At 36.1% G+C, this 13,081-nt stretch overlaps 2 protein-coding genes across 3 annotated transcripts in view; both read right to left on the reverse strand.

Moving 5' to 3' along the window:
- The window catches only part of LOC121909989 (tumor necrosis factor receptor superfamily member 14-like), a 51,431-nt gene that overhangs the window by 15,139 nt on the left and 23,211 nt on the right, over nucleotides 1–13,081 (reverse strand). The window contains exon 1 of one of the 2 annotated variants that reach the window (XM_042430896.1): nucleotides 2,891–2,958. The exons of the other annotated variant lie outside the window; for it this stretch is intronic. Coding sequence (XP_042286830.1) covers nucleotides 2,891–2,914 — 24 coding nt within the window. The 5' untranslated portion in view covers nucleotides 2,915–2,958. Of the gene's footprint in view, nucleotides 1–2,890; nucleotides 2,959–13,081 lie in introns of those variants that run through there. 2 annotated transcript variants of the gene reach the window in all.
- LOC121909992 (tumor necrosis factor receptor superfamily member 14-like) lies at nucleotides 4,499–10,235 on the reverse strand. Its single transcript, XM_042430899.1, has 8 exons — nucleotides 10,033–10,235; nucleotides 8,831–8,924; nucleotides 8,377–8,502; nucleotides 7,324–7,479; nucleotides 6,020–6,107; nucleotides 5,749–5,912; nucleotides 5,423–5,474; nucleotides 4,499–5,339 (listed from the first exon to the last, which is right to left on the reverse strand). Exons 1-8 carry the CDS (start codon nucleotides 10,054–10,056, stop codon nucleotides 5,318–5,320), a joined length of 726 nt encoding a protein of 241 aa, XP_042286833.1. The 5' UTR covers nucleotides 10,057–10,235; the 3' UTR covers nucleotides 4,499–5,317.

Here is a 13,081-nt window from a genome sequence, read left to right on the forward strand (position 1 = left end):
CAAAAAGTATGCTACTAATGAAGGAGTCTTATTTCTCTCCTTACTGAACAAAAAAAATATTTCTACTTATTTTAACTGCTAAACTATATTTTAGAGTAAAAATAACACAAATATCTGTGTTTTTTAATCTTTATCAACTTTAAAGGCAACAGAATCTACATCAATCAGTCAAAGAGAAATGTTAAAATTCTGTCACTTTCATATTAACGTGTGACTGTCAGATCACATGATGCCAGTGTCACATGACCAGATGTGTTTTTATGACGCACTTGACTTTTCTCTTTTCTGTTGATACAGAATAAAGTAAATGTGGATGACTGCTGGTTAAGATAGTTTCAACAACTAATTTAAGATCAAGTGTATTTAGTGATCCTGACATACAGTAAATAATTGTTTAACTAACTAATTGACTAATTGACAACTAATTAATTTATAAAGGTGAACTGTGTTAACATAATTACTGACAGCATAACTTGAATCCCATGACAGCACTCAAATGCAGCATAATATAATTCCATTTTTTCTTGCCCAACAAATAAAACAATAAGCAAATATTTACAACAAATATGAAACAAACAATTTAAACAAAGAATTTATTTGATTTTTTTCTTGAGTATAAACCAGCTTGCGCATGTTCGTCACACTTTAAAAGTTTAAGCTCTCATGACACATTTCATTCAGTCATCTAGAAAAAAACATAAAATAGAAATTAAATCTTCATGCTTGGTTTGTGTTCAGGGGCTGAGAGACATGAATGAGTCTAGTGAACCTGCAGTTTGAGGTGAATGTCAGTCAGTCTGCGGTGAAATGGTGGTTTATAATGAAGTCAGGTCACGTCAACAAGGGAAGCAACTGTGGTTACACCCAAATTCAAATAAACACGTCCTACATTTTTGTCAATTTTAAGTGTTGTTGAACCTACTCTGTACAGTTGCTGTGTTTTTATGAAATATTTTATTATCGAAAACGTTGTCGAAGTGATGAAGTGCGGACTGGTGAACTTCCTTAAACTGCGTGTGACAGTTAAAACTGTAGTTTGTTGATTTTAGTGATAAATTCACTGATGAAGGCCACTAGATGTGGCTGAAAGCTCCAGATTACTTCAAAAAAGTCGACCTTGTGTTAAGAACCAAATCATAGCATAGAGTTAATGAGGAGAGACTGTTGGGAGCTGCTACAGCAGAGTGAAAAGTTCACCACATTCTTTCTTTCCTTTCGGGGTAAAAAAGAGCAGGTATGAAGATGATGTTTACACATCTGCAGCCGAAACACACCTGCAGTTGATCTAAAGGACAGACAGAGAAGGAAGGATAGAGGTGTTGAGTTCTAGCTAATAGTGAGAAGCTTCTGCTCCCACTCATGTATTCCAGTCACCCTGTAGCTGCCACACTGGAAACTTAGTTTTATGTTGGACAAATCTTGAAAACACAAACTCATTTCATCTTCACACCATTTCTCAGGAGCAATTTATACTGAATAAGTGTCGAAGCCAAGATAGTATCTTAGGTTTCTACCAAGCGGGTAGCTCCCGGCCTGAAAAGTGAAGCCAATAAGGAAGTGCCTTATACCTGCATTCTTTCTAATGGCCAGCAGGGGGCGATTCCACTGGCTGCAAAAAGTCCGATTGTATGGAAGTCTATGAGAAAATGACCCTACTTCTCACTTGATTTATTACCTCAGTAAACACTTTCCTAACAATTTTATGGTCTCAATCACTAGTGTCACTGGTGAGTATGTTTTGTTGGCAATCCATCATCTATCTATCTTTCAGATTTTAGAGAAGCAACTCTACTGGTTTGTCCTCCTCTTGTCACTATGAATTCTTTTCCAGGAGTCTGCAGTTTGTCATTATTTATACATTAAAAGTCAGTGTTCAGCACTTCACCTTGTCAATAATCCTCTGACCGCCCCAAACCAGCCTCGTTACGTCACACTGGTATCAGAGAGGTTTAAATACAAGATAAACTCCTCAATCTGCCTCAATGTTTAAAAACAGCTGTTTTAAAATCATCAGCTTTTATAGTATAGACTTTACTGAACAAAATAACACAAACTCTTTTCTGTTGATACAGAATAACTCGAACCAACTCGAATCCCATCATTCCCACAACACTTAAATAAAGCATACAATAATTTCCGTTTTTCTTGTACAACAAATAAAGCAATAAGCAAATATTTACAACAAATACGAAACAAACAATTCAAACAAAGAATTTTTTTTTTTTTTTTTTTTTTGCTCGAGTGAATCAGCACACGCATGTTAGACAGTGTCATCTCACAACACATTTCATGCAATCTTGTAGAAAAAGCAATCCTCATGCTTGGTTTGTGTTTAGGAGCTGAGTGACATAAATGAGCCAAGTGACCCTGCAGTATGAGATGAATATCAGTCAGTCTGTGGTGAAATATGGTTTATAATGGAGTCATGTGAAGTCAACAAAAGAGAAGCAACTATATGGTTTCATCCCAATTCAAATAAACACATCCTATATATTCTTTCAAGATTAAGTATTATTGAACCCATTTTGTACAGCTGCTGTGTTAAATATGTAGTTATCGACAATAGGATGACTGACGAAGTGCGGACTGGTGAACTTCCTTAAACTGGGTGTGACAGTTGAAACTGTAGTTTATTTTTAGTGATAAATGTTAGTTTGGTACCTTCATGGCACATCAGACAACACTGTCCGTCACATGTGGTGTAACTTTACTCCTTTACTCGAACACATTATTGTACCGTGAAAGTGGCGACACCATGTAGAATAAACAGCTGAGGACTGTTGTCGTACTTCATGTGTCGTATTTAGTGATAAAACGGCGTCAGCTTCCTCCAGAAAAGACGGAGCTCAGAATTATTATCAGACAAATTCAACTAATCTGTGACACTTACCAGAAACAGCAACGACGAAAACATGATGTCACACGTTACCACCTTGCTTCATATAGTCTTGAGCCCTTTAGTTCAGTGTTTTTTGTTAAACAAACTATTCAGAACAAAAGTGAAAGGACTTCTGCAGGAAATCAACATCAGTCAGCGGGAGGAGGAGCTGATGTTTACAGCAGATTTCAGCCATCACTCTGTTCGACTGAGCACTAGTCAGTGAGTTTAACAAAAGATAATCAGATAATGACAAATGATCTACATCCTGAAATTAAAGATGTCCTGAAGAACACTGAGGAACAGTGTTGTGAATCAATGGAGCCTCAAAATTGGCCAAATAAAGACAGATCAGTAGTTTCATTATACACAGAATGTTTATAAAATCCATCAGGAAATCACAATAAAGTCACATAATTTATTTATTTATTTATTTCCATTGCTGTCCTGAAGTCTAGTCAGGAGAAAGGAGTGACATGAATATATACAATTTTACACAAATACAACACAATAAAAACATCAAAAAGTATACAATCATGAAAATAATAAAAACTACACAGGTACAGACACCTGTCCTAAAAAAGATGTTTCACTATGTGAACTTACTCAGGATCCTTTTTTTTTCACCTCTTTTTTAAAACTATTCAGATAATTAGCAGCTTTAATTTTGCTCTGCTCCTACATCAACCATTTAGACTCTAAAGGAAAGATGTGACTGTATCCATCCCATAAGGCCTCTCTATTAAAACCTGTTGCCTTTAGTTTCTACATTAATATCTGGTGATTCACTGTGTCGGAGGCTTTTTGCAGGTCGAGCATCACCATTCTATAATACTTTCCACTGTCAACTTCCTTTTTAATGAGGTTGGTTAAATAAATCATGTAAGTCTCATTTGTGTAAGACTGTTTAAAACCTGACTGAAAATCATATCAAATATTAAACTGGTTAACATATTTCAAAATCTGTTCATAAAAGGCTCTTTCCAGGATTTTACTGAAAAGCTCTCTGCAACCATAACTTTATATATCTTATATAGATTGATATTCATGTTTATATTTAGGCTTTTCCTTGGTCCCTAATGACTTGAGGGTTGTTCACAACTTTTTTGAATTATTTTTCTATTCTTCTACCTTTGTCCTAAAGTCAGACTTCTTGGCTTCGTCTACCATTCTTTGCACTTTATTTCTAATAATTTTGTATTTAATATAAAAATCTGTCACTTTATTTCTTCTATGATCTTTTATTACTATAATTCTCAAATAAATAGTGTCTAGAATCTTTATTTATCCAATGTTGAGTTCTCAGTTTAATCTTCACCTCTTTTAATGGAGCAATTTTATCTAAAACCTGAAGAAAATGACTCTGGAAGTGATTCAGTGCTGTAACTACATCACAACTATCCATAACATTACACTGATCCATGTTCTTAAGCATATTCTTGAATTTATCAATATCATACCTTCTAAGGGTTTTACTTTTAATAGAATTGTGACAGTTCATTGGGGTCGTCCTAACTTTACTTGTACAGTAGGTTAAAAAATGATCAGTGATTCCATAAACAATGACACCAATATGAGAGATTTGGCATTTGTCTGATACCATAATAAGATCAACAGCAGTTTGACTGTGTTCACTAATTCTAGTAGGATCATTTATTAATTGTGTGAGACCAAATGTCTTCAGGAAGTTTAACAGTGCATTATGTAGTGAACCATTTTCATTCAAAATATCAATATTCACATCATCCAGTAAAATAACAACAAAGTTTCTCTGGTCAGGAGTTCTATATAAAACACAGTCAGTATCGGTTCAGTAAGTAAAATATCAATCAAATCTGCTTCAAGGTTATCATTATTTAAATCAGCTCTTGCATTAAATTCTATATTCAATCTCACATATATACTTCCTCCTCCTCCTCCTCCTCTTCGTCTCCTTCTGTCCTTATGAATGATTGAAAAGTTTTCAATTTCCACTTCAGTGCCTCTGATGGAGTCTATCCAGGTTTCAGTAAAGCACAATATAGTGTCATTACCTTTACATGCAAGTACACAGATTTCATCTGTCTTTGGTCGTAGGCTGCAAACATTTAGGTGCAAACAGTGCAGATCCTTAGACGTGAAGGCAGGAATCTGCACTTCAGCCAAGTCCAAGGTCTTCTCTGTGCCAGCTGCTGGCAGCGGTCCCTGTAGCGTCTCCTCTGGCGTGTGTTTGAGGGCTTTATGCCTTTCCATGAAGAAATTAATAGTTTCACAACACCCGACAGTCGGCCTACAGCATTCATATAAAATGTCATTACTGTCAGCTGAACTGTGGTATGTAGGAGAATCATGAAGGATCCCAACCATCCTGATGACAGCCTTTTCTCCCTGCTGCAGTTGGGAAGAAGGTACCAGATACAGCAGGCCAGAACTGAGAGGCTCCCTCAGGCCACCAGGATCTTAGAGGCCACTGCTCGAGACTCTGAAAAGACATCACAGAGTGTAGCTCAGCCAGACAGTCATCAGTCAATGTACATTTCAAGAGAAAACACACTGCTGTCTTACCTGATACTGTCTGACATCTTGGTAGCAACTCTGTCGTGTCCTCTCCAGTTTCCTTTTTGGTGAAATATTAAAGAGATTAATGACATGATTTAATTAGTTTGATAAACTGAACTTTGTCATCTACTAAAGTACATTCATTACATTGTTAGAAAGATACAATAACAAACATATCTCAATAGAATTGCCTGCATTCCCATTTATTTCTATAATAAAACAATGAAAAAAGTCTTAATCAACAATGTCATGACCTGTCAGAAAGTATCATCCATCAAAACTATGATAATGTTTGTATTGTCTAAATACAAACAAATAGCAACAAATCTTACCTGATATCCTCTTTCTGATGAAGTAAACTGATACAGACGTGCCAATTAATAAAAAAAGCACCAAAATCCCGACAGTCACAATTATCACAAAAATTTGTTTTCCACATTCAGCATCAGCTGAAGCAGTTCCTGGTTTGATCAGCTGAAGCTTTAGTGATTTACATCTGGAATGACAGAGGGACATTTTTACAGGAACATTTATAGATTCCACTAATTCATTGCTGTTGTTAGAAACCAGCTGTGTCCACGGCTGATGTCAAGCTTCACTTACTGTGTGTGTGGTTGACAAGATGTAAATGTCCCATCTGAAAATGTTCCATCACTGCAGTCAGTGCACTCAGTGTCCCTGAGAGCTGTTCCTGCACAAATACAAATATACACATTGAACCTACTTCACTTTACATATTATGAAGTCATCAGTGTTATATGACATCATCACTGTCATCACATCTGTCTGATTTCATTTCAGTGAAGCTGAAGCTGACACTTGAAAATCACACATCCAATAATAGTCCTTCGTTTAATAATGATCGTTGACAAGTTTTTATATTTCACCATCTTGTCATTCTTGAGCAACGATGGAATCAGATTCATAACCAAACTACTGTTTGAGAGAAAACTACAATGATCCAAATGTCATCAGCTTCACTGCTTCATGCAAATACTTTCAATACTAAAGATATTTATGCTAATATGGTCATGCCAGTAAACAACTAGATTGTCAAGAAATCGTATAAGTTTCATTTTAAGACTTTCAAACTTTTACCTTTTGACCAATGTAACATCCATTTTGTCTGGTGAAGGTAGTTATGACATGAAAACAAGGAAAGTGATCCATGAAGAGAAAAATATGTTTTTGTGTCCAAATAAAACAAATCTGTCCTGACAGAAAGAGCAAGATTCCTCTGCTTTTGTCTGCTGTTGAATCAATGTTGTCCACAACGTCCCTGCAGGTGTGTCAGGCTCCTCACCTTCACCATATAGAGCAAACTTTCTCTATGACTATTACAACAGGAACAGAAACCTTCCTAACTAGATAAAGACTGGATCAGAACGGCTGCTGTCTGTGACTCACCTACGTTTCAATCACCAGACAAAGTCCAAAACAGAAACGACCAATCAGACGTTTCTGTTGTGGCACCATGTCCTATCTGAACACTGCTGTGAGGACTGCAGCATGGCAGGTACCAGTGAGCACAGGACAATGACACCATTTCTCAGGAGCAATTTATAATGAATAAGTGTAGAAGCCAAGATAGTATCTTAGGTTTTTACACAGGCCTTGTTTGTACCTTTATTTGTTAAAATCATGTTTACTTCACATATACTGCACATAGTCACTAATCAACTACGATGGTTTTACTGCAAAAGTTCCACTTGACAGCAACAAGTTGACTGGTCTGTGTTCAGTTGTGACTTTTTCTACAGAATTATTGAGCTGCTTTTTTCCTGCTATCTAGTGGACAGAAATCAATATGTGCAGCTTTAATAAGCAACTTGTTTGTCAGGTCATGGTGTTCCCATTTAAAACTTCAACTACAACTATAATCTTAAAGTCAGCAGGAGAAAACCAACCTTTTTGTCTGATGTATTGTCCTGGTTGACAGCTTGTGTGTTTCAGTGCTCTCACACAGCCGTCCTCTGTGGAGTCCATACAGTAGAATCCCTCCAGTGGTTGACAAACTGTATTTGATGTTAATGTACATGATGTCTTTATCTGCAGACCAGAACCTGTCAACACATACAGAGGTTACATATGAGATACTAAACTTCTCTTCTGTTCAATCTACTAGACAGCAACAGCATGCTGATCTTTTTTCTGACTTACAGACAATCTTCAGTTTTTATGACATCTTTGGGAAATGTGAAACAATAGTTTCTCCCATTTATGAATTCATGGGAAAATATCTGCATAAATGAGGGCTGGAGAATAAAACCACCCGTACATATCACCCCGTGGAAATGTGATTTCTGTGAGGAGAGGTCGGTTCTAATATTACTGCAAGTCCCTCTGACACAAAATAGCTCACAGCTGTTTAAAAACTGAGGAAAAAAACAGACGACACCAAAATCTCAGCTGATAACTTGCTCACAAAACCAAACAGAAAAAACTTCAACATCAACGTCAGAATTTGGAAAGTGACAAACTTCTCATGTGACAACAGCCTGTTGTGGCACTAAAACTGTCTTATAATATATTAATTAATTATAAACATATGTATATATAATTATTAATTAATTAAGCAGTAATGTGCTTCAACAGTGAGCAGTATGCTCCACACAAAAGAAAAAAGTGATTATTGATCAATCTCAGATTAAACTGAGAAAACAACAGCACAGATACAATCCTCTAATCATCATTTTCCTCATTGTTGTCATGTAGAAATTTAATGTTACAGTTTTATTGGGAAACTTGCTTGTTAGGCTCTAATTTCCACTGTGGAAGTTGTCTCAAGGCAGTAGACTCGTCATGCTGAGTCTCTGCATCTTCATAATGAAGCCGCCAACCAGACAGTTTATTCACTTCTTACAGCATTGACAGTGAGACTTGCAGTAAAAAACCTTCTTACTGCCCTTAAATCATTACTAAGGCTTAAATATCTGCCAATAATATGAATATAAATCTACCTGCATCACAGTTTCCACAGGTTAAACACTGTTTAAGTCCAGTGGGCTGATTCATGTAGGTTCCATCAGTGCAGGGTAGGCAGGATGTTAGTCTGAACTCTGTACAATCTGTTTTAACTCGATATCCTGTGGAGAAGAAACAATGTATTATCATTATAATTATCATATTATTCACATTATATTTTAAATAATTGCTTTTCTCTCTCTGATCCCTCTTGTTCACCAGGTGACAAATATCGTACAAGCATTGTATCTTTCTGTAAATCTTCTGTCATGTCTGAATTAAGAAACAAGGAACATTTAGCTATGTAAAAGTCAGCTGTCAGAAAAAGCATCACTTTGTTTTACTGCTTATAAACAAGCAGTAAACTGTATTGATCAGCCCAGAAGTGATCAATTCTGTAAGTATCGTTGCTGGCAAACATCCTGCTTTTATGTTTCAGTTAGATCTTACCAGCAAGACATCTAGGACAGCATTCTTCTCCTATTTGGTACTCTGCACGATGACATGTGAGGATCTGTCCGATGAAGACTTTCAGTATTATTATCTGTGAAGAGTAAAAACAGTTTTTTGTCTCAGTGAAACCTGGTTGAAGTTAAGATTGAAAACTGTCCTGAATAACTTAAGATAATAAGAAAATAATAAGATAATTAATAAGAAAGGCAGAATAAAATACATGACATATACAACACATATCCCATAATTCCAGTTTTTCTTGCCCAACAAATAAAGGAATAAGCAAATATTTACTACAAATAAGAAAGCAACAATTCTAACAAAGAATTTGTTTTGTTTGTTTGTTTATTTGTTTGTTTGTTTTATTTGCTGTAAACCAGCTCATGCATGTTCCGCACACTTTAAAAGTATCATCTCTCACGACACATTTAATTGAGTCATCTAGTAAAAACATAAACTAGAAATGAAATCTTCATGCTTGGTTTGTGTTCAGTGACATAAATGAGTCTAGTGAACCTGCAGTATGAGGTGAACGTCAGTCAGTCTGTGGTGAAATGGTGGTTTATGGAGTCACATGACGTCAGCAAAGTGAAGCCACTGTGGTTTCACCCCAGTTCAAATAAACACTTCCTACATTATTTTGGTCAAGATTCAGTGTTATTGAACCAGTTTTGCACAGTCGCTGTTTTTCTCAAACATTTCACGAGCACTATAACAAATAGTACAAACAAAAAACACACCGGACACATGATACGAAATACAAAACTACACACAATAACACATCACATACACCCACAATATCAACTAGAAATTAATAATGTAAACTTCTTTACACAGTCGCTGTGTTCTTCTTAAATATTTTATTATCGACAACAGGATGACTGACGAAGTGCGCACTGGTGAACTTCCTTAAACTTGGTGTGGCAGTTGAAACTATAGTTCGTTATTTTGAGGAATAAATGTTAGTTTGGTACCTTCATGGTACATCAGACAACACTGTCCGTCACCTGTGCTGTAACTTTACTCCTTTACTCGAACACATTATTGTACCGTGAAGGCAGCGAAACACAACGTAGAATAAACACACCTGAATGAACCGTATTTAACTAAAATGGCGTTTAGATCCCGACAGGTAAGACAAGGCCTGACGATACTTCAGAATCAGTACCAGTAAAGTTCAACTAATCTGCGGCACTTACCAGAAACAGCAACGATGAAAACATGTTACCACCTTATTTCATATAGTCTTGAGCCATTTAGTTCAGAGTGTTTTTTAACAAAATATTCAGAACAAGAGTCAGAGGACTTCGGCCGTTTCAGGAAAAGAAAGTCAGGTGAACGGCAGGAAGAAGGAGGGAGGAGCTGATGATAGAGATCATAGTCCAGTGATCGCTTAATGCTGAATGGAGTTTATCATCTGTATAAAATGTTTCTAATTCCATCATATAGCTACGGCAGCCTGTCAGAGACCTTCAGGACTAAACCCACTTAGAGACAACCAGCAAACTGTAAACTTTCTTCACCAGTTAAGGCTCACAATAAGTTAAGTATGCGATTTAAATAGTCTGAAAACTATACAGCAAAGAAAAGAAGACAAGAGTCCCAGATGGCTGCTGTCACTGGTCACACCTGATGTAGACTGACCGAAGAGCAGAGAACAAGGAGATAAACAGTCTCTCACTAACATACATACACTTCAGCCCTCCCACTGCCTACCGAGCACTAGTCAGTGAGTTTAACAAAAGACAGACACATAATGATATATGAACTACATCCTGAAATTAAAGATGTCCTGAAGGACACTGAGGAACAGTGTCGTGAATCAGTGGAGCCTCAAAATAGGTCAAATAAAGACAGATCAGTAGTTAAAGTGAATGATGTGAGTCTAGAGGTGATTTTACAGGTGAGTCACATGTCTAAGTGCTGCTTCATTATGTTTATGCAGAACTTAATAAATGTTTGTCTAAATCCAGATTCACAGCCATCATATCTATCACTGGATAGAAAATACTGTCCAACAATTTGGAAAATATTATAGGAAACAAGCATGTTATATTTTCTTAATGCAGAAATTCAGCTGTAAAATATATCTAAGTTGCTTTACTAATTTTAATGCAGGCCTAAAGTGTGCATATGTTGTATAAAGAAGGAAAAACACATTAAAATAAATATTGGATCATGAATGAAGTGAGTGAAGTTGAATGAAGTTACATTTTAAATAATAAAGTATAAATGATTACAGTTATTATAAAATATTCTAATGAAAAGATTGATTCCCTCAGAGGAGCCAGTGAACGTCTGTGTCTGTGATGAACCACTGTGGAGGTTTGGTCTCAGAGTTTGTGTGTTTTCTTGTTTTAATACATTTGAATTAAAACCCACTTGGTATCTCTATCTGGAGAAACATAACCTGGCGGCACTTTGACTCTTTCCATATGTGAACCCTCATAATAACCAGAATTCACTGTCTTTGGCCTGTTTTCTTTAAAGAGACCAAACACAACGGTCAGAGTCTGAGTTAGAAAGTAACTGAACACATTTACTCACATTAACTTTCAGTTTTTAGGTTCTGATACTTTACTTGATTATTTCTTCTTAGAGACTTTTGACTTTTACTGGACTCCATCTATTTTAAACCAAGTGAAGGCTGACAGGCTGCAGTCCATGATTCAAGACTTTAATGTCTTTCTTAAAACATTGAAATGAACACAAAATGCACTTTTTTATAAATCTATACACATCTTTTAAACATAATTTCACAAAGCATGTTGAGTACAAAACAAACATGTAAAAAGAACGTATATACACACTCATACTGTACATTATTACATGTATATCATCTGAAATCAAAAATTCTTAGGACCTTGTAGCTCTTTATGAGTCTGATGAATCACTGTGGTGCACAATCACAACCACAATACATGAACACTAATTAGTACATTTTACAAACCAGTCTGGGTGAATTATAAGTCAATAAATGTTGATGATTAATGAGCTCTTAGTATCAAGACTCTTCAGCAGCTACATTTAGTTTCATCCAACATGTTTTCACAGGTTTGTAACATTTACTGGTTTAAAGGATGAATCTCTATTTAAAGTTGCTTTTATTTCTATCTTCCCCTGTGTCAGTACTCACAGGGCCGATCCCTCTAGCCTCCATTTTAAAGGGAACAATATAACTCACAGCTGTTGCTCCTGTAAATCCAAAATAAAAATACTTCCACATTCACTTCTGTATGTTTGGTTTGAATCATCTACAGGGATCATTAGATCATTTTAACAAGAAAACTAATCAACACAATAACTTTCAATAGTTTCACAACATCCAACAGTCGTCCTACAACATTTAATAACATCTATGTGAAATAATGATGCAGACTGTAGACAAGCAGCTCTTAGAGGATATTTTCAGTCTGTAGTAAAGTTCAGGAAATCAAACTTGGACTTGTTTTATTTCTCATCACTGATAAGACAATGTGCTAGAATCCAACCTGGATTGTAAACTGGATTCTAGATCACATTTACTCTGCAGGGTCAGAAAGTGTACAAGTTCATGTCCTGATGGTCTCATCCTAAAGAGCAGAAACATCTTTTACATTTAAAAAGACATCACAGAGTGTAGCTCAGCTAGACAGTCATCAGTCAATGAACATTTCAAGAGAAAACACACTGCTGTCTTACCTGATACTGTTTAGCCTCCGTTTAGCAACTTTGGTATTTCCTCTCCAGTTTCCCTTTTGAATCACAGTTTGCACAGGTTGAACGCTGTTTAAGTCCAGTGGGCTGATTCATGTAGGTTCCATCAGTGCAGGGCAGACAGGATGTACTTCTGAACTCTGTACAATCTGTTTTAACTCGATAACCTGTGGAGAAGAATCAATTTATTATCATTATAATTATCATATTATTCACATTATATTTTAAATAATTGCTTTTCTCTCTCTGATCCCTCTTGTTCACCAGGTGACAAATATCGTACAAGCATTGTATCTTTCTGTAAATGTTCTGTCATGTCTGAATTAAGAAACAAGGAACATTTAGCTACGTAAAAGTCAGCTGTCAGAAAAAGCATCACTTTGTTTTACTGCTTATAAACAAGCAGTAAACTGTATTGATCAGCCCAGAAGTGATCAATTCTGTAAGTATTGTTTCTGGCTGTCGTGGGTTCGCTTTCAAAGAGGGACCAATGATGGCTCAGACAACGAAAAAACTTCAGTGCGGTGATTTTTTATTCACACCAAGTTCCCA

This window comes from Thunnus maccoyii, chromosome 13 (assembly GCF_910596095.1).
Source record: "Thunnus maccoyii chromosome 13, fThuMac1.1, whole genome shotgun sequence".
NCBI lineage: Eukaryota > Metazoa > Chordata > Actinopteri > Scombriformes > Scombridae > Thunnus > Thunnus maccoyii.

Excerpts from the sequence above, each read along its gene's own strand:
- LOC121909992 (XM_042430899.1), bottom strand. The coding sequence starts at position 10,056 with ATGTTTTCATCGTTGCTGTTTCTG. Across the intron at positions 8,925-10,032 it reads TTTCATCGTTGCTGTTTCTG|ATAATAATACTGAAAGTCTT; the intron begins GTAAGTGCCGCA and ends TACTCTTCACAG. Across the intron at positions 7,480-8,376 it reads CTGTGGAAACTGTGATGCAG|GTTCTGGTCTGCAGATAAAG; the intron begins GTAGATTTATAT and ends ATGTGTTGACAG.